Source organism: Denticeps clupeoides, chromosome 3 (assembly GCF_900700375.1).
Source record: "Denticeps clupeoides chromosome 3, fDenClu1.1, whole genome shotgun sequence".
Lineage (NCBI taxonomy): Eukaryota > Metazoa > Chordata > Actinopteri > Clupeiformes > Denticipitidae > Denticeps > Denticeps clupeoides.
Window position 1 is genome coordinate 7,738,404 of NC_041709.1, and position 26,531 is coordinate 7,764,934.

General features: G+C 42.8%; 1 protein-coding gene across 1 annotated transcript in view; it reads left to right on the forward strand.

The window, feature by feature from the left end:
- The window catches only part of tnksa (tankyrase, TRF1-interacting ankyrin-related ADP-ribose polymerase a), a 73,197-nt gene extending 46,999 nt beyond the window's left edge, over positions 1–26,198 (forward strand). The window contains exons 6-27 of the mRNA XM_028971520.1: positions 1,940–2,034; positions 2,295–2,361; positions 3,634–3,820; positions 5,513–5,634; positions 6,425–6,516; positions 6,627–6,705; positions 9,310–9,481; positions 9,820–9,899; positions 10,726–10,871; positions 11,393–11,558; positions 12,692–12,911; positions 15,494–15,603; positions 18,212–18,400; positions 18,943–19,180; positions 19,349–19,431; positions 21,275–21,395; positions 21,478–21,575; positions 23,429–23,503; positions 23,600–23,705; positions 23,849–24,035; positions 24,350–24,506; positions 24,601–26,198. Coding sequence (XP_028827353.1) covers positions 1,940–2,034; positions 2,295–2,361; positions 3,634–3,820; positions 5,513–5,634; positions 6,425–6,516; positions 6,627–6,705; positions 9,310–9,481; positions 9,820–9,899; positions 10,726–10,871; positions 11,393–11,558; positions 12,692–12,911; positions 15,494–15,603; positions 18,212–18,400; positions 18,943–19,180; positions 19,349–19,431; positions 21,275–21,395; positions 21,478–21,575; positions 23,429–23,503; positions 23,600–23,705; positions 23,849–24,035; positions 24,350–24,506; positions 24,601–24,687 — 2,877 coding nt within the window. The 3' untranslated portion in view covers positions 24,688–26,198. The remainder of the gene's footprint in view (positions 1–1,939; positions 2,035–2,294; positions 2,362–3,633; positions 3,821–5,512; positions 5,635–6,424; positions 6,517–6,626; positions 6,706–9,309; positions 9,482–9,819; positions 9,900–10,725; positions 10,872–11,392; positions 11,559–12,691; positions 12,912–15,493; positions 15,604–18,211; positions 18,401–18,942; positions 19,181–19,348; positions 19,432–21,274; positions 21,396–21,477; positions 21,576–23,428; positions 23,504–23,599; positions 23,706–23,848; positions 24,036–24,349; positions 24,507–24,600) is intronic.
- Positions 26,199–26,531: the final 333 nt, after the last annotated feature.

Sequence of the window (26,531 nt, forward strand, 5' to 3'; positions counted from 1 at the left end):
TTTATTTTGGGAACATTTTGAAGAGATGTGCATGCTACACTGGGATGTGGGAAAAAAAAGCCTGTCTCTGCATTTTGTCAGCCTTGCCAGACGAAATAAATGCTTTGTGCAGCTTCAGTCTTCCTGGATGAATACTTAACGCATTTGTCTTTCTGCTCAGTGAATGTCAGGAGTGTCCTGAGAGTGGTTTTAATAGTACCTTCATGCGCTCTTTGTGCTCTTGTCAGACAGTCTGTTTGATGTGATGTCTTTTTGGGCATTCCCCCTCTGTCTTTTACCTGGATTTCCACAGTCTGGAATACTGTGTTCCTGTCCCTGCTTCTGTAGTCCAGTATATGACATCTACAGCTTCACTTTTTCACTGGTCTGAATGTTTATTTATCATGGTTTGATCTGATACCCCAGTCTCCATACTACAATATCATGAAAAAGGTGGTAGTAGCATAGTGCTTAGACACTCACCTATAGGCAACAAAGTCACAAGTTCAAACCCCATTGACTACCATTGTGTCCCTCAACAAACCTGAGTGTCTTCATGGGGAATGTCCCCATAACTACTGATTGTAAGTTGCTCTGAATATGGGCGACTTACAAATGCCCAAAATGTTAACGTAAATATTTCAAATGCCTTCAGATATGCTTTAATAGTTTCATGCACAGTAGAATATTAGTATTCCTGTATTTCAAGTTCTTACATTTACATTTCATTTACATTTACGGCATTTGGCAGACAACGTGCTTTCAAGTTACCATCGATGAAGAGATCAATTCCGGTTCACTAGGAGCCCAACTATGAATACATCTATTTAATTCACTCTGTTGTAGATTCTGTACACAAAGTTCGACAACAAGAAAATTACAATTTAATCTAAATATTCTCTAAAGAGGAAGGTCTTGAGCTGCCGTTTGAAGGTGCTCAGTGACTGAGCTGTTCTGACCTCGAGGGGAAGTTCATTCCACCACCGAGGGGCCAAGACGGAGAAGAGTCTAGATGAGCGTCTTCCTTTTACCTTCAGAGATGGAGGGACCAGGCGAGCAGTACTGGAGACTCGGAGTATACGAGGTGCAGTGCGAGGTGTAATAAGGGCTGTGAGGTAGGATGGTGCTACTCCATGTTTGGCTTTGTAGGCCAGCATCAGTATTTTGAACCTGATGCGTGCAGCTACTGGGAGCCAGTGGAGGGAAGGTAGCAGAGGGGTGGTGTGGGAGAATTTGGGAAGGTTGAAGATCAGTCGTGCTGCTGCATTTTGTATTAGTTGTAGAGGTCGGATGGTACATAGTGGTAGACCAGCTAGAAGGGAGTTACAGTAATCCAGTCGTGAGATTACTAAGGAGATTACTAAAGTTCTTAAAATACTAACAATCAAAAAAAGAATTCATTGTACAGAAATAGCCAGTACTCTAGTGCTTTGATTCATAATTATTCCTTGCATCTCTCACCATCTCGCACACACACTTTGTATCCTTTTCTCTCCTAATTGCTTAATTGTTTAATTGCTTCCTGAGCAGTGGACTCATTTGTTTTAATCGTTCACCAAGGCATTAAATATCCATGAGTCCCACCACATCAGCACAGGTCCTGAGGTCCATGCTGGGGTAAAATCGGGGTAATGAGCCCTCAAACCTTCCTTGCAGGGGAGCCTGTCAGTCTGAATGGTGGAACTTGCCCCTCTGGTGGCCCTGGCAACACCCATGTCAAAACCATGTGTCTTTAGACAGCTGTTCAAGCCTGACATGACAGCAGATCAGCGCTCCGCAGAGTGACCCGCAGTTACAGCAGGAACATGGCGAGAGGGGGCTGCTGACATGCTTACTTAGTTGACAGTTTTGTGCTGCTGGCCAGAAGTGCTTTGAGCTACTCCTCGGTTTGTAGTCACAGCAGATTGATCAGTCTCTCTCTCTCTCTCTCTCTCTCTCTCTCTCTCTCTCCCTCCCATAGTCCACACCTTTGCACCTGGCGGCCGGCTATAACAGAGTGAGAATAGTGCAGCTCCTCCTGCAGCATGGGGCAGATGTGCATGCCAAGGACAAAGGGTGGGTGTCCATACTTCATTCTCCCTCATCAAATCACAAGGTTCCTCAGCTTTGTCTTTATTGTAGGTGCAGCCATGTCACACAAAGTGGACAGTCAAATTATAGCTACATAAACGTTTGAGTAAGAGATAAAAAAAAATGTAGTCCTTGAGTAGAAGGTTGCATTGATTGAGCCAAGAATAGGCCAGGAGATTATAAAAATGCTCTTAGTTGTAGACGTATATGCCTTTTTACATCTCTCTCTCTTTCTTTGCATCCAGTGGCCTTGTTCCTCTCCACAATGCCTGTTCGTACGGTCATTACGAGGTCACCGAGCTGCTGCTGAAAGTAAGTGTTCATTCGCTTCAGTTCCGTCACGATTACTCAGTCACTGGCAAGGTTTTCCTATTCATGACTTAGCGTCTCCTGTGCGAATTTACTCTGCGAAAAAATCCATGATGCTGGTAGCGCTCTTTCACTCGTTTTTCTGGCCTGCTGAAGGTGACTCACTGCCACAGAAATAGCCATGAATCTTTTCACCCCATTTACATCTATGTGAAATCTTTTGCAGCAGCTCACAGACCTTTGTACGTCTGTGGAAAAGAAAGTCCAAATTGGGTCCAAATTTAGATAAAGGCAGTAGATTGATTGTTTATAGGGTTGGTATGTCAGCTGGCAAATCATGGTTTTGTATTAAAAAATTAAATTGAATGTGATTAGATAATTTGATTATAATGTCACTTACTCGCAGTACAATTCTTAAAACTCGAGTTCTTTAGTACCTCTACAACACCAAAGCTGGAGTGTGGAGACATGAAGGCATCTGGTTGTCTACTTTAGGATGTTTCCGTATCTAAAAAGAAATTAATCACAGTGTTAGATTGTGATCACTAATTGAAACCCTCAGATCAGTTCCAGGTTTGTCATATTGTGATGTGTATGCTACCAGTCAAAATTTTTGATGTATCTTCTCATTTATGGGTCTTGTATGTTTTACATTATACAACAAAACTGAAGATACAAGACTATGAAATATCACTCGTGAGGTTATGTAATAAACAAGTAAAATGGCTCCAAATCAGGGAGCTTTTGCAGTGATTGCAGCGTCTCACTCTTTTGGATTCTCTTGAAACACCTTAAGTTACACACTTATGGTGGAAGTGTCTTTTGATGATGACAATAGTGAAGAAAGCAACCATGAAGGTAAAAAAAGAGGCGACTCAAATTCAACCTCTGCTTTCACCTGCTACAAACAATACTACATTTTTTTTCTTCCATTTGGATTCTTTACAATTGCCACCATCTTTGTCTCTATAACCGCCACAGACTAGGTGTATCCAAAGGTTTGACTGGTAGTTTATTGCAGATAAGACTGTGTGGGGTGTTCCGGTGTTCTCTGAAATGGATTAACTCTTGATTGTGTTAAAATCAAATCTAAATTAAGAATGCAGCAGCTTTTTCTAATTAAATTTGGGGAGCTCTTATCTCCTATAGAGTAAGTTGAGCTCTTGGTGTCATGGACACTATGCTCACGGAGCATTAGCCATTATTATGTTAGTGGTTATATTTGCAGTGTGGATGCTGACATAATGGAGATGTGCTCTGCTTCTCTCACTTCAGCATGGCGCCTGTGTGAATGCAATGGACCTGTGGCAGTTCACTCCTCTCCACGAGGCTGCTTCTAAGAACCGAGTGGAGGTCTGCTCCCTTCTTCTGAGCCACGGTGCAGACCCCAACCTGGTCAACTGCCATGGCAAGAGTGCTGTGGACATGGCCCCCACACCTGAGCTCAAAGACAGGCTCACCTGTGAGTACTGAGCAGCATTACATATACTGCACCCACTCAAAAATATGTAGATTTCTACTTAGAACATTTAGTATTAACATTGCCCAATAACTAGAGATTGTGGTGAATTCTCTTCCAGACAACGAGCCCTGTGTGCAGATAAACCTAAAAAAATCTTTACTAAACCCTTCTCAGTATAATCAGCATGCAGACATTTTCTTGTTCTGATTAAACCTTTATCCTGTCTGCTGGGGGGAGCAGCTGACATATGCGTCTGGTGTGCGTGTTGTCAAGTTACGTTAAAAAGAAGACATCAACAGATCCCGTTTCCATCAAATTCCATCCATTTTGAGGATACTAAAAACAGTTGTTTGCGTTTTTACATTCAAAGAGCCAGGTCTGGCACTGAAAATGTGTGACACCAATACAATGCCAGTCTAGCTCTGGGATCTGCAAGACCAATTAAACTACATATAAGAATGCAACCAGGCTTAATCATCTCTGAACTGAGAGCAGCTAATTTTACATTTTGTAGGTAAAAATGTATTAATTTGTTTAAATTTACATTTAAAGTGAAGTGATTGTCATTGTGATACACAGCACACGGTGACACAACGAAATGTGTACTCTGCTTTTAACCATCACCCTTGGTGAGCAGTGGGCAGCCATGACTGCACCCGGGAAGAAGTGTGTGAGGACGGTGCATTGCTCAGTGGCTCCTTGGAGGATCGGGATTCCAAACGGCAACCTTTTACGGGGCCGCTTCCTTAACCACTAGGCCACCACTGCCCCAGAAGAATTTTAATCCGACGTTGACCAAACCCAAGGGAACTGTGTGAGGCTGTGTGGAAACCTAATGTCTGTGGCACTGAACGTAGGACTGCTCTTCTGGGTTTATTAGTATTGGGGGCTTCAGTTGGTGACTAGTCTTCCCCCTGATTTATTAGGTTTTCATCATTAAAACCTTGATTGCTCAATTCATGTCTTTGCTGGTATACTGTATATTATTGATCCACTCTGCTGCATCACATCACCGATAATCGGAAAATGAATCTTTAGATGATTGTGAAAACAAGATTGGTGTTTAAGACCCTTTTTATGCAAGTGACATGATTGTTTATTTATAGTCATATTTTTGCATCATTTGCTGATAATTTGCATTTAATTTAATCTGGTTGGTGTTTGATTTAACTTTGGTTTCCTTCCATTTGCCTCGTTGTCCATTGTCATTGTGTTTTAGCAGAGGAATTCAATGCAAACATGCTGGTTAAATTTACATTTACATTTACATTTATGGCATTTATCAGACGCCCTTATCCAGAGCGACTTACAATCAGTATTTACAGGGACAGTCTCCCTGGAGCAACTTAGGGTTAAGTGTCTTGCTCAGGGACACAATGGTAGTAAGCGGGATTTGAACCTGGGTCTTCTGGTTCATAGGCTAGTGTGTTACCCACTAGGCTATTACCACCCTAAATGGTTTAACCCCCAAAAAACTTTTCAACTAGATACTACCATACACAGAATAACATGGTTTCTATTACTGTGTATACTGTGAACCCACATGGAATTGATTTTAAGGCAATATGCCAATTGATTTCCTGTGATATTATTCTGCTTTTCTCCTTGCCAGCTTGAAAGACCCATAAACCTTCGAAGTTTCCTTTATTCTCTTCCAATTTTCATGTTTTTCTTCTCTTTTTATTTGAACAGATGAGTTTAAGGGCCACTCTCTGCTCCAGGCTGCGAGGGAAGCTGACATGGCGAAGGTGAAGAAGACTCTCGCTTTAGAGATCATCAACTTCAAGCATCCCCAGACCCATGAAACCGCTCTGGTGAGACAGCATGGGTCGTTTTAATTAACATGTGTTCATTAATCTTCCTGTTTCTTACCGTCTTTAATTGCAGGATACTTTAGTATAAGTAGGAATACACTGGTAAAAGTTTTAAGTATTGACTCATAATGTTTTCTCAAGATGATGTGAAATAGTATGGGATCTTAAATTGTGCTTAGAGTAAAAAGCAGCCCTGCGTAGGATGAAGCAATCTTATTTATAGTACAGAAACATAATTTAATAGCTGATTAATTTTCTCAGCCTGAACAAATATTTTTTAGAGTGCAAGCAGAGAGTGAAGTGGAGGTTAAAAATGGCATGTGCTGACTGGTACTAAGACTTAACAAATCACACAGCAAGCAGTTACCCTTTTCCTTGTTTTAGGGCCGCAGCATTATCATGCAAAGATGGCTAATCAAATGGGATTTTCTTTCAGTGTGGGTTTATCCATATTTACTGAAATTCCCTGATTGGTGTCTAATGATGCAAAATATGTCAAAAACAACCATTCGATTTGAGTAATGAGCATACATAGAAATCAAAGGAACTTGTGTTAAATTGTAGACAGACAACTAAAGTTACCCAAAGTATTTACTTCCCATCTCAGGTTAATGGCTACAATTCATTGTTTTTTGCCCATTATTCTTTTATCATCCTGCAACATACCACAGGAATTGCCTTAGTTCTTCTTCAGAGGGTCTGGTGAAAGGAGGTTCATTTATGTTTATTTATTTTTTGGGCGAACATCCAGTGCTGAGCTCACATGAAAGGCTGCTATTATGTGTTGCAGCACTGCGCAGTGGCATCCCCCCACCCGAAACGCAAGCAGGTCACGGAGCTGCTGCTCCGCAAGGGCGCCAACATCAACGAGAAGAACAAAGAGTGAGTGTGCCTGAGCCCACCTCATCCTTCAGTTCCCGGAATTTGCTGCCTCACCGGTACAACCTCGTGCTCATTTCTCTTTCTGTCTTGCTCTGTGTCTTTCCTCGCAGTTTCATGACAGCTCTTCATGTGGTGGCTGAAAAGGCTCATAACGACATTATGGAGGTGCTGCAGAAACACGGGGCCAAGGTACTCTTCACTTCCTGCTACATGATTTGCCGTCTGAAGCTGTCAGTGCTGCTGTGTAGGGCTGCCGTAGAGATCAGTCCTTTTATTTCCTCACAAGGCTCATGTCTGAGAAGAGAAAAAGGATGTCTGGTCTAATATGCATACCTTAATATTTCTATACGTAGCTGAACCTGAGCTTACATCGGCAGAATGTAAGCTCAGAGACATAGAATGTTTGAGTATTTATCCCAATCTAACTGGGATTAGTGTCACTGCTACCATTTAGCAGGCGTTTAACACAAACAGTGCCGAGTATTATTATGTTCAACAAATTCCAACCCTCTGGAATTAATTCTAAATAGTGCTGTATTGAATTTTACATTAGGCTACCCAAGAAAGGGTTCAATTCTGATTATTTTTATGTTGTGCACTAATTGGACAAAATTGTTATTAATAAAAGTAATAAAGAGCACTTGGTTTTGTGCAATATCCTGGTTTCTAATACAATATGTATAATTGGATATACAAATTTATCCAATTAATCACAATCACAAACAATCTTCGTTTTAGTGAAACTTGGACAGATCAGCTGCACGGAACACCGTGCTGTTCGTGTGAGGTGAGGACCTCTGCCGAGCACGTCTCAGGCCTAAATCATTGGCCTCATTGCCTTAGCAGTGAGTGCCGAAGGAAAGTAGACTCTGATTAATGAGACTCTTTCACAGACCTCTATCAGATAAGAATTGACAGATTGACTAGATATTCACCTGTCGCAGAGCTCAGATCACTTCCCCTGCCACTCTAGCCATGGTGATCAAGTCTGTTGTTTTCCATCGATCCGGTCCGAGTCATGTTCCTTTCTTTAAACTTGACAGTAGTCCCTTTTAATCGGCCTGTTTGGTGTGCAGACTGGCTGGCTATGACTATAATCGCAAGGTTTGCCCACTCATCTTGTTCACAGTCTGTTTCAAATGAGATATATTTAGATAGATTCCCTGGTCTACAGTTTCAGAAATCAGATCTTTGATCAGATGCAGATGTTTCGGACCTATGTGGGGATTAATAGGTTCAGACTAACCATGTAATAGGATTCACGCATCTTCCTGTTAGTTTGCAGGAACCCATTTAAAGTGAACTTCACACTGCCAGCATATTGATTGTACAAAACCAGGAGGAGATTAAAATCTCCCCGCATGAAGTTGCGATGAGGGGGAGGTAGGGTGTTATTTATGACCTGGAAAATAATCTTCTTCAGTGTGTGAAATAGCTGACTAGGCAGTAGCGAGATGAATGAGTCCCGTATCAGCCTTACTGTTATTCTGTAGCTTTTCAAGAAAGTGTTGCTAAATTATATGCAAGCGTAGGTTATTTGTGTTCCATTCAAACATGAGAAATATGAAGTCACAAACTCCACCCTATAAACATCTGCTTAATTCTTTAGATCTTTGAGCCTTTCTGCTTGTCTTCCTAATTTTTTTTCGGGCAGATATTTGTCTACTTAGGTTTAAATGACAGTGGCTGGTGTCAGCTTGAATTGTGTAATTGCAGCATTTTGATAACCAAAACACTGAAAATAATCACTTTTTGGAGCTCATCTTCCAGAACAGGTATTTAATTTCCATCCAGCAGGCGCCTATTACTTTTGTGATTTGTTCACTGCTTTGCTTGCTTGGTGTCTTCCAGGCCTCACTGCTTCTCACTCATTTGATGCATTGATGCATTGAAGATCTCACCAACAGCATGAAAACACACACACACACACACACACACACCCCTGTCAACTCCACACATTTACACTCTTGACACAAACCTCTCCAACTGTGTGATCTCTCTGACATTTACCCTCCGCTGTGCTCGGGAGGGGGTGAGATCGTCGACTCTGAGTGAAGCTGGGCTGTGGGGGGTGTGATCCGGTCCGGTGATCAGAAGGGGAGTGTAGGGAGGAAACTATGTGAACCGATGCAGCAGAGACAGAGGAAGTTGTTATACTTAGTTTCAGCTTCACTCACAATAATACCTATCCAGCCAGTGAGTGTAACAAGAAGCTGAGCAAAGGATAGGCATTTATTTCTGGGATTCGTTTTTCTGGAAATTCTCTGGAAACTTCCAGCGGGAACCTTATTTCAATTCCTTTTATTCTTTCTTCCTCTGAGGACATGTGAGAACATATGAGCTTTAAGCATGTGAAAACAAACAAGAAGATAAACATGTGCTCGAGTCCTCCCACACCAGGCTAGTGTCTTCCTTCCCCAGTGCCAATCTGCTGCCTTTAGAGAAGCAACAGTGCCTGAGGGCTGGGCTCATTAATTCATGTTTGTGTTGTTTTGGAAGCAGGCAAATTTATGAAAAGCTCTATTCCCTCATTTCACCTCTCGTCTTCCCTCATTCCTATGAAGAAGGGGAGACCGCAGGCTTCTTTACAAAGGCTGAATTCTAAAATTATCTTAGCAGAGTGAGCCCATACACGATAGAAATGATGTTGCAATTGTTGGTGCATGACATCATAAGTTATGTATGGCATCATATCAGAGGGCTTTGTCATTTAGAGATGTAATACCATCCATTCAATGATCATTTAAATTGTGTTTCAGCGAGTGTTCTGTGTGTGTGATGTTAAACCATCAGATGAATGCGGTGGACACTTTAGGTCAGACAGCTCTGCATCGCGCTGCTCTGGCGGGACACCTCCAGACCTGCCGTCTGCTGCTGAGCTTTGGAGCTGACCCCAGCATAGTCTCTCTGCAGGGCTTCACTGCTGCACAGATGGGTAATGAGGCCGTACAGCAGATCCTCAATGGTAAACCCCTCTAACAGACATGTGACTTGTACCTTTAGTCTTTTTTTTTTTTTTTTTTACCTCATAATAGTGAACTTTCAATTCAGAGCTAGATAAAACATCAAGATAAAATACTTACAGAATAAAGTTTAGTTTGGTTATGTTTTAGGGTTAGATTTAAGCATAGAGATACTCAGACCCCACACACTGCTCCCTGTCATACTGCTCCCTGAATATTTCACTTTCACCTGAAAAATTCCTGCATTTTAATAGTCCTCACTAAGATTTGGGGAAAAGTATGCAGATCTGACTGACCAAGGAAGTTGTGAACGTCCTATTTTTCTTTTTCTTTTCTTCAGAGAACATTCCAGTGCGTAACTCTGATGTTGATTACCGGCTGCTGGAGGCAGCTAAAGCCGGAGACCTGGACACTGTGAAGGTAGGCGCTCCAAAAATCCAGGGGCTCTCAAAACGGAACGAATGGGTTGAACATTTTGTAGGATGTCCTTATATTTGTACCAAATCTTGTTGGTACCAAGTGCGCTGATATATTTACCTGGTAAATATTGATTTTTTTTATTTTTTGCTGTACACACTGAGACATCTTTTGTTTTCCTTTTTGGCAACACCAATAAGTCTCAGTGTTGAACCCAGCAATCTCCATTCATTACATCAGTGACTAATGTCCTGTAAGTAGAGGAGGCTTGTATGCTCAACTGATTTCACATCCATGGGTCATGGCTTTTATTTTTTTTTTGTATGGCCTTTATTGATACTAGTTATTAATTTTATTTGACTCATGATATATATTCATAATATGTAACTGATTTATATTTACAGAAAAAAATTGATCAATACAACAATGTACCCAGTATACAGTGTCATAAAATGGTATTTTACAAAGAGGAGAAGATACACTAGAATGAAACTAAACTTTAAAATGTCTTCACCAGTGTAGCTTTAGTCTGTCAGATGTGTGTATGCCTGTCTGTTGAACAGCAACCTATGCTCTTGATTGGCTATTGCAAGTGGCCCCTAATACAGAACAATAGTTAACTTTCAGGCAAATTCATTCATTTAATATTCAGCATATATTCAGTATGCTTGAGCTCCATACCAGGTCTCCAATTAATTTCACAGAGGTAGTGTAAACAGCTTTGTGGGTTTTAGAATGGAACCCCCTATCAGAAAGATTCCGTGCTAATGCTGGGGTGACTGTAATGGCATCTCAGCGGTCACTATGTGTGCTGTCTTCTTGTCTGCAGCAACTCTGCACCCCGCAGAATGTGAATTGTCGTGATCTGGAGGGGAGACACTCCACCCCATTGCATTTTGCCGCCGGCTACAACCGAGTGTCAGTGGTGGAGTACCTTCTGCACCATGGCGCAGACGTCCACGCAAAAGACAAGGGGTGAGTCAGCGCCTATCCGCCCTCCTCCTTTTTTTTTTTTTTCGTCCTCTTTTTCTGGCCCTTCTTCCATTGGCTCTGTTTTCGCATTCATATCCTCATAGCCATGCTTTTTCCTTTTGTATTTTATTAAACGTCTGAATGCTCATTAAAGCTGCCACAAGGTCCAAATTAATGTATTTGTCTGCAATTCTCAAATAAGCAGAGTCTTTCTATTTCATCATTTGTTTTCTCTGAAAGGGATGCTGACCAGTACACGCCTGGTGCATTATTTGTTTTTGTGAGCAATGAAAATGATCAAAGCTTGTGCTTGTAAACATGATTTTTTTATTATTATTTTTTTTAATGTGTGGAAGTGTATTTCATGTCTGTTCCCGCTCCCATTGCCATATCCTGAGCTGCGGCCCAACTGCATAATACCTCTTTGATTAGAAGATCTGGCTGGATCATCCACATCAGGCTACACACATAACAGGAAAGGAACATGTCTAATAACCCCTCTCTCCCATCTGTCTGTATTCCAGTGGTCTGGTGCCGCTGCATAACGCATGCTCTTATGGCCATTACGAGGTAGCGGAGCTTCTGGTCCGGCACGGGGCATCTGTGAACGTGGCCGATTTGTGGAAGTTCACCCCTCTGCATGAAGCTGCAGCCAAGGGCAAATATGAGATCTGCAAACTGCTCCTAAAGGTAACACATTCCTGATCTCTCTCTCTCTCTCTCTCTCACTCACAGACTTCTCACAATCTTCGCAGTCTCATATCTGGTGACATCCCCCATGAAAACATTGGTTGTGTTACCGAACCCCCTACAAACATTTAGTTTTTGTTTTTACTAAACAATTAAAATCCTATTTTTATTTTGTAAATGTCAGTTTTTTCACAATGATCTTGCGACCCCCATGGGTTGATAAAGGGTGTCATAAGGCTTAGAGATGCTGTTTCTGACTTAACAGCTTTTGAGTTAACACCATTGTAAAACTAAAACTAGGTGTTAATTCTGAACTAATTTGAATCATGAGTACTTCTGCTTCTTACTGTTCAGTGCCATGATAAAGACCAGATCTATCCAGTACCTTCAGATACCACAAGCTTTATCGGGCGTTCTGCTTTATAGTCCCACTTTACACAAATGTTTGGGTCACATGGTACAATGTCTGAGGTCACTACTGGTGAGGGAATTATTGCTTGACTAAGCCCCGCCTGTAAAAGTCTAAATCCTGTGAACAATTGTACATGAGCCATCCCGGCCTTGAGGAAGAATGTGCTACTTCCCAGTTAGTGAGGATGTGAGAGTGCAGGTAAATGAATACCTTTTAGGCAATGTAAGCATGCAATGCATATAAATGCCTCTCTGTACCCTGAGCTTTGTTTGCCACCTCTACCTGATTGAAAATCACATAGAGCTCACAGATGCATGGGGGTTGCATGTTACGTTTGATGAATTTTATGAGCAGGGGCTCAGGTGCAGGTAGAACTCTGCAGGGAGTAGCTGTTTATCAGCCTAGAAGAGAAGCGCAGTTTTTGGTTTTGTTTTGATTACTTTTTAGATTTTATTATGCAGCGCCCCCAAATCCCAACCCCCGCCACCTTCCACATTCTCCATCAGATTCCACCCCCACCCTACATGTAGTACCACTGGCATTATTGTTAATTGGAGCTCTAAATGCCTTATTTGAGTGTGGATTCTCAGATGAAAGGGTCTGGAATATTTTTTGCAGAAGTGTATGCAGAGGCCAATTAGCACGAGGACGTGGACTCATCTTGCTAAATTAAGGGATTGACCAGTGTTGATATGTTGTGCACGACTCCTTTGATTTCCAGCATGGTGCAGATCCAACCAAGAAGAACCGCGACGGGAACACGCCACTTGACATGGTGAAGGAGGGTGACACAGACATCCAGGACCTGCTGAGGGGCGATGCTGCCTTGCTGGATGCTGCTAAGAAGGGCTGCCTGGCACGGGTACAGAAACTCTGCTCTCCAGAGAACATCAACTGCCGAGACACACAGGGCCGCAACTCCACCCCACTGCACCTGGCAGGTAACTATCTTCTCGGTCCATCTGGCATGTCTCAGGATGAACAAGTTCACATACACATCACTTATTAATACATGATGGCACTACATTTTAATACATCAGGGCATTGCCTTTCAACAGTGAGCATTTCATAACTCGAATTTCAGCCAGTCTCCTTTAACATTGGCTATTTCTTAAATAACTGATGATGGTGCTTCATCACCCAACAAAATGCTTCTGAGTGGTGCAGCCTTTAGCGAGAACTGACGGAGCCAACTTGGAATATTTCCAAAAGCAGCATTATATAATCTCTGTATGAAACATTAAGTGAACATAAGGTCGGCGCTAGTGGAACACACACACCTCGTTACAACAACATATTGCTATGATCTCAGATTTTAATGATCTAAGTTTTGTTATTGATCAGGCCTGTGCAATAGAAGCAGCTACTGCAGTGTTGGCCAGCCTTTGGTCAAAAGTTAATCACACAGCTCGGTCTGTTTAATCATGAGCCAAAGCTGTGCCAATGTCTGGGCCTGCATAAACCCTTGAGAGTGAACTGAAGTTTGGACCAGGTTTCGGTTCCTGAACCTTCTTCAGCTGTGGATTGGCACGGCCTTTCTGACATGCTTCATTGTGAGGGCCAGGCCAGAGGCACTCTGGGAGTGGAGTCTGTGTATGCGCTGCCTGACTGGGCAGATGGAGGCAGGCCTGTGCCACTCTGGGCCGGTAGTGACTTCCAACCCCAGCAGATGGGAGAAGGCCTGGCCATCCGGGTGGGTCGGGGCAGTGGCAGGAAACACATTTTCACCAGAGGGAATGGCTCGTCACCTCACAAGCAATTCCTCTCCATCACACTAAAACTGGCGCTGCTGTGCAGGTGATGGAGTGGAGAATGTTCCGGAACGGCCTTCCTTTCATGAACATGGTGCAGTCTGTGCCTGAGGAGGGCTGGATGTGCGTCTGCCGGAAATAAAAGGGAGAATGAGTGCCTCAGCCTCTGACCTTGGAGCAGCAGTCAGACTTCTGTAATGAATCTGACTCAGAGTGTGTGTGTGAGAGGAATTATGAGCGATGCCCACTTTAACCTTTATGATAATTTCAGTCTTGATCGTTTTTTATCGAGAGAGACCATGGATGAAGGTGTTTACAGCTGAGATTAATAACGCTGACTTCTTTTAACCCCTCTTTTATTACAGGCGAACATGTAAACCACCAAACAATAAGAGAATGTGCTCTGATAAGACCAGAGGAGATCTGGTCTAGAGTTTAATAGCATCCAGGCTGCTGAGTGTTGAAATTCATAACGGTGCACTGAACACTCCTGTCTTCTGAATACCAAACATCCTCACCTCGCCAAAGCCTTTAATTTTAAATAAGACACGCTCCATATGGAGGGAAAACTCTCAGCCAAAATGGCTTGTCGAACGTAAAGCTCATTGCTAGTTCACAGGAGAATAAAAGTAAGGGGGAAAATGCTTGGAGAACAAGTTCTGATTTGCAGTCTTTCCTGACTGTGTGTGTGTCTGTGTGTCTGTGTGTGTGAGAAGAAGCACTGTGAATCAGGATTAGTGTGGTCCTGGGGGCTTTCTTACTGGTGTTAATTAACAAGGATCTTGCAGGGTGTAATGATGGAACCACGACAGAGAGGAGGCAGTGGGGACCCAAAGTCTCAGTCTTTCAAAGTGTCAAATGGGCCTGGTTAAGTGACAGTGGCCTTGGCCATTTAAAGCAAAGGCCAGTGTCCAGAAACAGATCTAGGATCAGTTCTTATTAAAAAAAAAAGCTCTGTAGTATTTTATGGTTGGACATAAAGGATTCATCTTAATTTTTTTTTTTTATATACTACTTGTTGGTCTGAATTTTTATCTTGTCTGGTTGGTCTGGTCACACTGGTAGGTCTGAATTTTGAAGTGAAAGTGAATTGTTTGTCATTGTGAAACCTGTGCACACAATGTCCTCTGCATTTAACCCATCACACTTAGCAAGCAGTTGGCAGCCATCAAAGGCGCTCGGGGAGCAGTGTGTGGGGATGGTACCTTGCTCAAGGGGACCTCAGTGGCACATTGGCTGCTCGGTATTCGAACCTTCTGATTATGGGTCTGCTTCCTTATCTGCGAGGCCACCACTGCCCCATGAATGGACCAGAATGTAGATGTACTTTAGGTAATGAGAGCTTTGTGGCTTAGAGTTGCATAAGTGATAAATTTATTAATCCCATGGTTCCGGGTGAGAACACATTTTTTTGCAGGCCCAACCACATTTGAAAACCCCCTCCTCTGAAAACACATTCTGCTTGATCTGAGTAGAAGTGTGGACTGATGGTTTTTTGAATGTGCTTTTGAATTTATTAACATAAAACAATCATGTGAGTGTAAGTTTCCATTTGACTCCGATGCAGTTCTGCTGTATCAATCCTGACACTATATATGGAGTATAGTATTAATATAGTATTATTTTTCTTTTATGTTTACTTTATGTGCAAAGAGATGTCTTTTATCATATCATTTTCACTTCAGACATAGCTAAATATTTTCATCCAGAGCTGTAAATGAGGAGTAATGTTTGTATGTGTAACAATTATTGGTGTGTGTATGTGTCTACAGCGGGTTATAATAACCTGGAGGTGGCAGAGTATCTGTTGGAACACGGAGCAGATGTCAACGCTCAGGATAAAGGTGGTCTGATCCCTCTACACAATGCAGCTTCCTATGGGGTGAGTGCTCTGGCCCCTGAAAATTCATAGCCAGTGTTGTTGGTTGTCTCCTATTTACCTTCCTAATAAAAACCACTTAATTGAAGTTACTCTTAATTAAGCTCATGGTTTGCACATAAACACATAAATAAGCCATGGCACAGTTTCAGCAGATTCCACAGCATTTTAGCATACACTAATAGCTTGGTTGGCCACATGATGCCATGGTGGCCTCACACTTCCAAGGTAATGAGTTTGTATCCGGGCTCCGGCTTGGAGTGTAGACGGCATGCTCTCCCTATTTTAGTGGTATTCTTCCAGTCATCCAAAGGCATGTGCTCTTGGTGGATTGGTGAGTTTGCGGGCAATATTTTAGTGCTTCTCGCTATTTGGATTTCACATTACTTTAATTTTATTCGAAAATAGATAAACGTGTAGATAAAAAGACCTTTCTCTTTCCCCACGTCTCCCTCTGCTGGTCAGTGTGTGCTCTGCTGAGACCAAGGGCAGCGCGCTGGCATCTTCACGGCTGCCGTAAATCCTTGCACATTGTGCATCTCTCTGTTTGGAAGCTCCTCCACCATCACACCGTCTCACTGCACATCACAAACCCCACAGCAGATGTAGGAACTGAATAATCCATGCATGTTCCAGAACCCTAAGACAGCTTCAGACACAGCGTTCCCCGCCCCTCGCCGCAGAGATGCCAGAGAACATGATGTGCTCTAAAGTAACGCTTCCTGCTGCTCTGGGCAGGCAGTTTGCAGCTCTGATCTGCACCGTGTGCTTTTTACACCATAAGCGGCAAGAACCAGGGGTCTCATCCGATCAGAGTGAGCTCATGAACTTTAACCAGATTTGGCAGCTCATGATTGTTTCAGGCCAGCCTTGTCTTCCTCTTCCTTATGAGAACGCTCCCGAAAATGCTTCCTGACACTGAGATGATGGGGAGGCAACCGAGCGAGCAGAAAACAATGTAGCACAACAGGATTGGCTGGGCAGGCATCCCTTCTGCTGCGTACAGAGCGATGAGTGTGTTTGCCGTGCTGTTTGCAGCTTCTGACATCAAGCCTGGGACAGTTTGTTTGGGTGGCAAAGGTGGCGGCCATATCTGCAGTGCAGTTATGCAACAGTCACCTTTCGCACCTTGGCCCTCTGGGTTTACCGCCGTCCTAAAGTCCGATCGGGCCATGTTCCCTCTGGCCCCAGCAGGCTGACGGCCATTGGCCGACCTTGGTTAGGCTCCTAGCTCTCTGTACACAAAGACGTAGATGTCTTTGCGCCAGAGGAGCAAACACACGTTGTTGGGACGTGCACTTTCTGTCGCTCTTTCTCACACACGCACACATACACGCAGCGGCATGTGCTGTAGAGGGAGCAGCAGGACTCCCAAGGCCAGATGAGGTCGACAGCCTGAGAGCGTGTTTGGCTCCGCGTCTGAGGATAACCATCTCCTCTGCACGTCTGCTCGCCACTCTCGCGCTCTGTGTTTTCTTCATTGCTGGAACTTGTTTATTCATGCCATTTATGAACACCGAATCCTTCCTAAACCTGCTTCCCCACAGTGAAAAAGAACAAGCTGAGAGTTCAGGGAAAATTTACCATTTTTGCAGTCAGCATAATGTATCATTAAACCATGTGAATTTTATAAAATACTGTATTGTGCAAATGTTAATGTAAATTGTGGCATATAAGCCGCTAGTTTTTTCCACAAGCTTTGAGAACTGCGACTTTTACAACATAGCTAATTTATGGATTTTTTTTAAATAGGTTAACTAGCTTCCTGCCGCCATTTAAACTCATATCATATCAGAACAAAGAAACTAGTGAAATGAAATTGAAAAAGAAATTGTTTTGACAATCTCACACTTAATTCTTCAGATCAGCCATTTTGCGCTTCGTGCACAGACCCTCATCGTGGAATATACACTAGGAAATGGATATGAGGCCGATACTGAACAAGACAACTTTAGTGCTGTTAAAAGCATTGTTCTAAAAAAAATAAAAAAAATTTATGTATGTAGTTGTGGATATTACCAGCATTTATTTCATTAATCGGGGACACCTGTCGCTCAAACACAAATGTGGCTTATTTATGTACAGTTTCTTTTTTGAAAATTCATAGGTGTGGCCTATATATATAGGCGCGCTCTATAGTCAAGAGTTTTAAAAATCAAGTTAGAATAGGTGAATCAGTATTTGATGTATGGTGTATGACAAAAAATTTTACCAAACCGGTGCCAATGATCATCAGTTTCATATATAATCTGAAGCACAGTCATTTACTTGTATTGGAGGCTTAAACTCAGTGGGGAACAGCCAAACTGCTACCAGGGTGAGATCGTGGAAAACAAACAAAGCCAAGCAACAGGACTATGCATGAAAACATTTCTGCAAATGGACTTAGTCAGGATTAATAGTTTACTCAATTCTGAAAATGCAGGCAGATACTTATTCATTGTGTAATACCATTAAAATTGTGCCGTCCCCCTGGTCAATTTCGGGTTAAGTGTCTTGCTCGGGGACACTATGGTAGTAAGTGAGAGTTGACCTTGGGTCTTCTGGTTCATAGGCGAGTGTTACTAGGCTACTATACCATGTATTGATTAATTCTGTTGTTGTCCTCCAGCATGTAGACATTGCAGCTCTGCTGATCAAGTACAATACGTGTGTGAACGCCACGGACAAGTGGGCCTTTACCCCACTGCATGAGGCTGCCCAGAAGGGCCGCACACAGCTGTGTGCCCTGCTACTGGCCCATGGAGCTGACCCCACAATGAAGAACCAAGAGGGCCAGACCCCACTGGACCTGGCCACGGTAAAAACAAAAAACACAGGAGCAAATCTGTACTGAAACACAGATTAATAAATTGTAGTCATTAGTATTTAATGCTTTAACAGAAATTATTTAATTTATATAAATGTACATATAAATGCAATTACCAAAATTTTAAATCAATTTCATTGATAAAATATAGTTTCTGTATTTTACTAAATAGCTTTAGATTTTTTTGTCTTTGCATGTGTGCTGAGAATTTAAGAATGATTTAGGAGTAAATGACAGGTGACTGCCAGCTTTCAAAGCTGAAGTGACATTAGAGTCTGAATGTTACAGTTAATCACAGCATAGCCTCTCAGTATGGGATTAGCATTTCACTGTTTTTGGTGATTTGCTCAGGTATAGGACAGGGGGCTCTTCAGAGTTAGTGCTCCTTATGTCTGAGTGGGTTTATCTAAGAGGCCATTATGACTCTTTGCCAGTCAGTGGTATTGATTACTGGGTTCAAGAACAGTCTGGACAAAAAAAAAAAAGATGATTAAATTAAAATAAATTCATACAAAAAATTGTATGCATTGTAGGCTGATGACATCAGGGCGTTGTTAATGGACGCCATGCCCCCAGACGCTCTGCCCAGCTGCTTTAAACCTCAAGCAACAGTGGTCACTGCTGCGGTTATCTCTCCTGCCTCCACCCCGTCCTGCCTGTCTGCTGCCAGCAGCATCGACAACCTGGCGGGCCCCCTGGCGGAACTGGCCGTGTCCGCAGCCTCCGGTCCTGCAGACGGGGCCACCGGCTCGGAAAGGAAGGAAGGAGAGAGTAAGTAAAATAGTTGAAGATGGTCATTGGTGTGATTTTGAGGTCTTAGTGTTTTGTGAGAGATTGATTCAGTTAGTCAGTAAATTACATGATTTAATAATCACATTAACATTTAGACTTGAACAAGAGCCTCATGGTAGAACCCCTTTGTTCTTCTGAAATCTCCAGTAACAATTCTGGACATGAACATCAGCCAATTCCTGAAGAGCATTGGTCTGGATCACTTACGGGACATTTTTGAGAGGGAACAGGTAAAAGCTCACGTCCACACTTTTCTGACTCTTAATTTGCCTTACATGTCAGATTGAGTGTTCCACACATTCCCACACCTTCCTCATGCCACCAGCATCACTTCAAAGTGAATGCAAATGTAGATATATTACTTGCTCACCCGAACTCTGCGCCTTCCTGCTTTTCCCTTTTTCTCTCGTGCTCTTCTAGGGATGTGCCATTTCACATCATTCACTGGAAATTGTAGTCAGCATGCCCCTTTCTATATTGCGCTGTCTGTGGAGGTGTCTATTCGGCGTTTGATTAACGCTGCCTGGCTGAGACTCCCTGCCTCACACACATTTTTATTCTGTTTTTTTAGCAGCCATTTGTAGATGTCAATAATAAAAAATTGACTGATTTAACTGATTACAGCTTTTCTGCATATTTTCCACATGATCGTGGCTGTATTGCTCATATGTAAACGAAATGAAGTTACTTACACACACATACAGCTGGAATGGAGAATGGAGTTTTGAAGTGAAGTGAAGTGATTGTCACTTGTGATACACAGCAGTACAGCATACGGTGCACACAGTGAAATTTGTCCCCTGCATCACCCTGAGTGAGCAGTGGGCAGCCATGACAGTGCTCAGTGGCACCTTGGCGGATCGGGATTCGAACCGGCAACCTTCTGATTACGGGGCCGCTTCCGCTAGGCCACCACTGCCCCACTTTTGTTGGCCATTGTGCACTTAAGATCAGTTTAACACACGCACGTACACATTTTTACAATTGTGTTTATGTACAGTCTACATACCACCACGCGCTTTACATGCAATGTGTATGTGTGTGTAAATATGAGTGTATGTAGCCTTAATGTAAATGTAGTGCATGTGTAAATAGTGGACGCGATGGACGCAGGCCTAATGATGTGTGTCAGCACCATCACGGCTTTGATGTATTACAAACAGACAGGCTGTTTAAACTGGCAGTGGGTGGGAGGGGGTCTGATGGGGCTGAGGGTTAGGGAGAGTCCAGAGAATATTAATAAAGGATGCTGTAACATGCATCCAAAACACATGACAAAACATACACACTTCCATACCTTTAAAAAAAAGAAAACATTTAATACACAACAGGCTTCTTAAGACCTAAAAACAAATGATGAATGGCCACTAGTGGCAAGAAGAAACAACTAGTCATTACAGAGGCATAATCCATAAACACACTTGTGTACACACTCACACACACACACACACACACACACACACACACACACACACACACACACAGTAGTGTGTCCACTCTCATGCTCACCTCCACAGAGCCATCTGCTGGACAGTTTTATTCTCTTCTGTGTCCCTCATGTCTCGCACATCCAGCCCAGGGGACTTGGGACTCACACCCCCACCACTTATCCAGCACCTGTGGGGTTTGCCAAGTTTACGCCCTGGATGGGTGTGAGTGCAGCACACATGTCTGTGCTCAAAAGCTCGTAATGCTTCCCCTCTCAGTCCCGGTGATTGTATGAAATTTGGAGTAAAAACCAGTCAGTTAAATGGGAGAGCCACTCTCACCTCATATAGACTGGTTCATGTTTCCTCGCAGGAGCAGCGCTGCTGAATATATCAGGACCAAGGCTTAGCTAGTCTGGTGAAAGACTCTGTCCTGCTGTGGGAACCAGCTGTGGGGCTCTGCGGTTTTGACAACTAAAATGTATCAAAGAGACCGAAAGCTGCTTTTTAGATTTATACATGAATCTCATCCAAAGGGTGCAAAAACTTTTTGTGACCTCCTGCGTATGCGGATGTTTACGTTGCTGGATAAATTTGGCAGTGCTTTTGATTGGTTATTAAACCTGATTGGTTCTTTTCTGGTCAGATTACGCTAGACGTGCTGGCGGACATGGGCCACGAGGAGCTGAAGGAGATCGGCATCAATGCCTATGGCCACCGACACAAACTCATTAAGGGCATTGAGAGGCTGCTGGGGGGGCAGCAAGGTGAGTGGAAGAGGCTTGGCATGTGTTAGGTGTGGCTGTGTCACTCACATGTCCTGGTCTATATTTGTTGCTGTGTTTGCAGGTGCCAACCCCTATCTGACATTCCACTGTGCCAGTCAGGGAACGGTGCTCATAGACCTAGCGCCGGATGACAAGGAGTTCCAGTCGGTCGAAGAGGAGGTATTCACCCATCTCGTGATTGATTTAGCATTGATACTGCATTGACTTCCAAAAACACAATAATCATTTTTTTTTTTTTTTTTTTATAAAAAAGAAAATTTTTAATGCAGGATCCCAAAATACATATAGTCTACAGTCATTGCTACACAAATGTCATGTCATGAACAGTGTTGGGTGTAATAATATTACTTTTTTCAGTAACTAGTAGTGTAAGGCATTACTCGTCTGAAAATTGTAATATTATTACAGTTTTCCCGAGCTAGTTACTTGCGTTACATTTGCCAGTAGCACCTTCATCACACACAAGGCACACAACACAGAGAACAGAAGGGCCGGGGCGGGGGGCGTGGCCGGAACAGTGATTGGTCTGGGTTTGGCACGAGGGATCATTTACCATCACCGATTGGTCGACACCCGGCACCCGCAAAGACAGATGGGAAAAATGGAAGCGTCAACAACGGCAAGCTCTTTATCAGAGGAAGGTTCCCAGCAACAGAAAGCTAGTTTCGACGGGAGGAGATTCAGTCATCATTAAGCTTGTTGCCTCGTACGAACTAGAAGAAATGTTACCTCTTTCTACCGTCGAATCGCTGTCTTTTCGAAAGATAATCTGCAAAATACCGATAGCAGGGACCGATTGCACAAGTACAGTTGTTTGTAGTTATTTGTGCTAGACAGTGCCAGTCTGTTATTGGTGTAATAAAGACCCTAAAGAACACTCCTCCTTTGTATGTTCTCCCTCCATCTGATGCATCTCAGGCAATTATAGAGTAATTAAGAAAAAAAATGTAACTAGTAATATAACTAGTAATGTAACTAGTTACTTTCTCCAGGGAGTAAGGGTGATGGGTTAAAAGCAGAGGACACATTTTGTTGTGTCCACCATGCGGTCCTGATTGTGTTGCATTAAAAGGGCTTCACAGGCAAAGGATATTGCTGCTACTCAGATTGCACCTAAATCAATCAGATCATCAAAAACATCAAGGAGAGAGGTTCAAGTGTTCTGAAGAAGGCTTCAGGGTGCTCAGTCCAGCAAGCAGCAGGCAGGTGTGAGTGCATCTGAATGCAAAGACAAGTACAGGGTCTGCTTCGTCATTTCTCTGATGAAGCCCCCTTCTGATTGTTTGGGGCATCTGGAAAAACTGTCCTACAGTCAAGCATGGTGGTGGGACATTCATGGTTTTGGGCTGCATGAGTGCTGCCAGCACTGGGGAGATACAGTTCATTGAGGGAGCTATGAATGACAGCATGTAGTGTGACATACTGAAGCAGAAGCTGGGCTGCAAGTCAGGGCCATTGGCCATCTTGATAATGGCCCCAATCATGCCTCCTAGAAAGGTAAAGTTGCTTGACAAGCCAGTCATGTCTCCAAACTCTATTGAGCATCTGCGGGTCATCCACAACAGAAGGTGGAGGTGTGCAAGGTCTCTGACATTCACCAACTATGATGTCATCTTGGGGAAGTGGAAGAGGATTCCAGTAACAGTCTATGAAGCTCTAGTGAACTCCATGCCCAAGAGTTTTGGCAGTCCTATAAAATAATAGTGGCCACACAAAATATTGACACTTTGGGTGCTGTTTGGATATTTTCACTTATGTGTTCACTCATTTATGTAGCTAGTGGATTAGGCATCATTTGCTGTGCGTTTAGTTATTTTGCAAGCTGTGCACTGGCTTCTTTACAGTGTCATATCTTCAGTGCTGTCCAAAGGAAAGATGTAATAAAATATTTGCAATAATGTGAGGGGTGTACTCACTTTTGTGAGATACTCTGTATATAGTAGTGTGTCTTCATCGCACTAACAAGTACAACGTGGAAAATAAAATTGACTCGGTTATTCTCCTTTGTTCAGCTGCAGAGCACCATTAGAGAACATCGTGATGGTGGGAACGCAGGAGGCGTCTTCAGCAGGTACAACATACTGAAGGTGAGTCCTGCGCTCCTAGTGCATAACGGGTCTGTATTTACTGTGTCTACAGATTCATTGGACTGAGTTGTTTGTAATTCTGAAAAATATCTGCAGATTCAGAAGGTCGTGAACAAGAAGCTTAGGGAGCGATACTCTCACCGGCAGAAAGAGATTGCGGATGAGAATCACAACCACCACAATGAGCGCATGCTCTTCCACGGTGTGTGCCGCGTCCTCTCACTTCAAATCCAAGCAGATTCGGCTTTTTCATTCTAACCTATCTAGAATTACATAAGAGGAATAGGATCAATCTTCTTAAACCTAAGTGTTGAGGCTCTTTTCGTCTCTCCCATCATTCCTCAGGTTCTCCGTTCATCAACGCCATTATCCACAAAGGCTTTGATGAGAGACACGCCTACATTGGGGGCATGTTTGGAGCAGGGATATACTTTGCAGAAAACTCCTCCAAGAGCAATCAGTACGTGTACGGCATCGGGGGCGGGACCGGGTGTCCTACCCACAAAGACCGCTCCTGTTACATCTGCCACAGGTGAGAAAGAAAACGTTCACTCATCTTGGTTTCCTTCATAGATTTGCACAAAACAAAAGAAAACACCATAACTGTGAAACGACGGTTTCCTTTCAGGGATTTTAATTTTATTTTTTTCGCAATGAGTCATTCTGAAAACCATATAGATGGATGGTCTGAACACTCTGGCTTTCATTACTTTTAATAGAAGGTTTATCTTGCCTTTTTCTACATCACATTTATTTGTGAAATGTGGGAGGGCATTTACATGCTTCCATTGGGTATATTGGGTGTATATTCCCTATACTAACTAGTTCGATCATATGCTCCTGCAGACAGATGCTGTTTTGCCGAGTCACTTTGGGAAAGTCCTTCCTGCAGTTCAGTGCCATGAAGATGGCTCACGCACCTCCGGGGCACCATTCTGTTATTGGTCGGCCGAGTGTTAATGGGCTGGCATATGCAGAATACGTCATCTACAGAGGTGAACAGGTAAGTACTGTTACTTGCAGCACGTTTTGGTGGTTTTAGGCTTAGAATGTTTATGAAATTAAGTGTTGTGACCCACACAATCTGTTTTTTGCAGGCCTATCCTGAGTACCTCATTACCTACCAGATCTTGAAACCAGAGAGCACAGCACCCCTTACGGCCGCAGGAGAGCAGAAGTCCTAGTGTTCGCTTGCTGCACGCCATTCCCCCCCCACACTGGTCCGAGGTGGCCAGCCAGACTGTTACCAAACACTTCACACCACACTCCACACACACGATGATGCCCACAGCAGTTCCACTCATTTTCCTTCGCTGGAACTTTCATCTTCAGCAATGCATTTTACCTCACTGTTACCATCATTTAGGGTTTTTTTTATTCGCTTTGTCGCCCAAGTTTGTTTACATGAAACTGTTGCCTTCACCAGCTGTGCTCCCCACAGCCCCCCCTGCTGGCAGAGTGCTGGACTGACCAATGACTTGTGACTGAACTTCTCCAGGCAACTTTGGGTCTGGGTCAGAGGCTGGAGGGGTTTGGATGGAGCAGCTCATGGGTGCTGGTTTGTGTGCAGGATTATGAGTGAGAAGGAATTGAAAGTTTAAAAAAACACAACAAAGTGACCTCTACCCCGTATCTAATCTGTTATACTACATTTAATCCAGATTTGCAGTCAGAGTACACTACATTTATTATCTTTGCTTTGGACATTTTTTTATTTGCCATCATTGTTTTGCTTTTGTTTTTAAGATTAATTATGAACATAACTAAAGATAACTATAAAGTGGACCATATAACTGGGTTTCAGGCAAAGATGGTAGGGAAACATGTTACTCATTCTGTTATTTTGCACAGATTAAAAAAACTCATTCAATCCCATTTGCATTTTCATTCTATTCATCTTTAAAAGGATTTGCACTTTTAGCCAGTAACCATTTAAATTATTCAATAGGGATTTAAAAATAACATGGAAAAAGGATGTCCAGCAATGTACAGGTTGTGTTAATTAATGGACAAATGGCTTTATAAAGCTTTTGATGTTGTTTCCTAATGAAGAGTGGTTTTTATTAGTACTGTATATTACATTTTCTTTCTTTCTTGATAAAGAATGATTCCATTTTGATGGCCATTCTTTGTGTTCCTTGAATACTAACTATAAGAAACTGTGTTTTGAGTCATTCATTCCAAAAAAAAAAACTCTTCTGGCTCAGTAGCCCAGGCCTGCAGTCCTGGGTCTTCATGCAGGTGCCGTGAGACGTGAACTGGGGACTTGACCCCTAATACCATGGACCAGACTGTCCTCAAACTGTTCTGTTCTCAAACTGACGCTGTTTTCTGTGATTGTCTTCTGTGTTTTGGTTGCCATTTCTATTGATGGTGTTCTGGTGTTGCTGTGTAGACCACACTGGACACTTTTGTACACACACACACACACACACACACACACACACACACACACACACACACTGCTTTGTCCTGCTATATATGGTCCAGTCGTTGACTGTCATTACAGTCATTCCCAAAGCCTTTACACACTGATAAGATGATCGAGATAGTACAGTACACCACTGCTTCTCTTATTTTAATTATGTTTATATATATATTTTTAAAACACTATGCTACACTACAGATACTTCAGACTAATCAAGCACTCCTCAGCCATGTAAAAAATGGTCTTAATAAACTGCATTACATCAAATGATGTTGGACTTATTCTTTTTGCCTTCTTTTTAATAATTGTGGACTCAAATAATTGACATGTAGACACTTGATTGATCCCAAACAGAAATTACTACTTGGTTATATGGATTTCGGTATTTTGTTTGTATACGAGTCCCTTGAGATTTCCTTCCCCGTGTTGCAGCCACACATAAGAATCATAACAGGGATCCCTGATGTCCCCGAACTAACTTCCTGTTCCACCCAATTTCCAAAAAGATGTTTATTGACAAACTAACATTTATGTATAGGGCAACATATTTTTATTTCTTTTGCTGCGTTTTGACCTCGTTGCCTCTAATTCACTCACAAG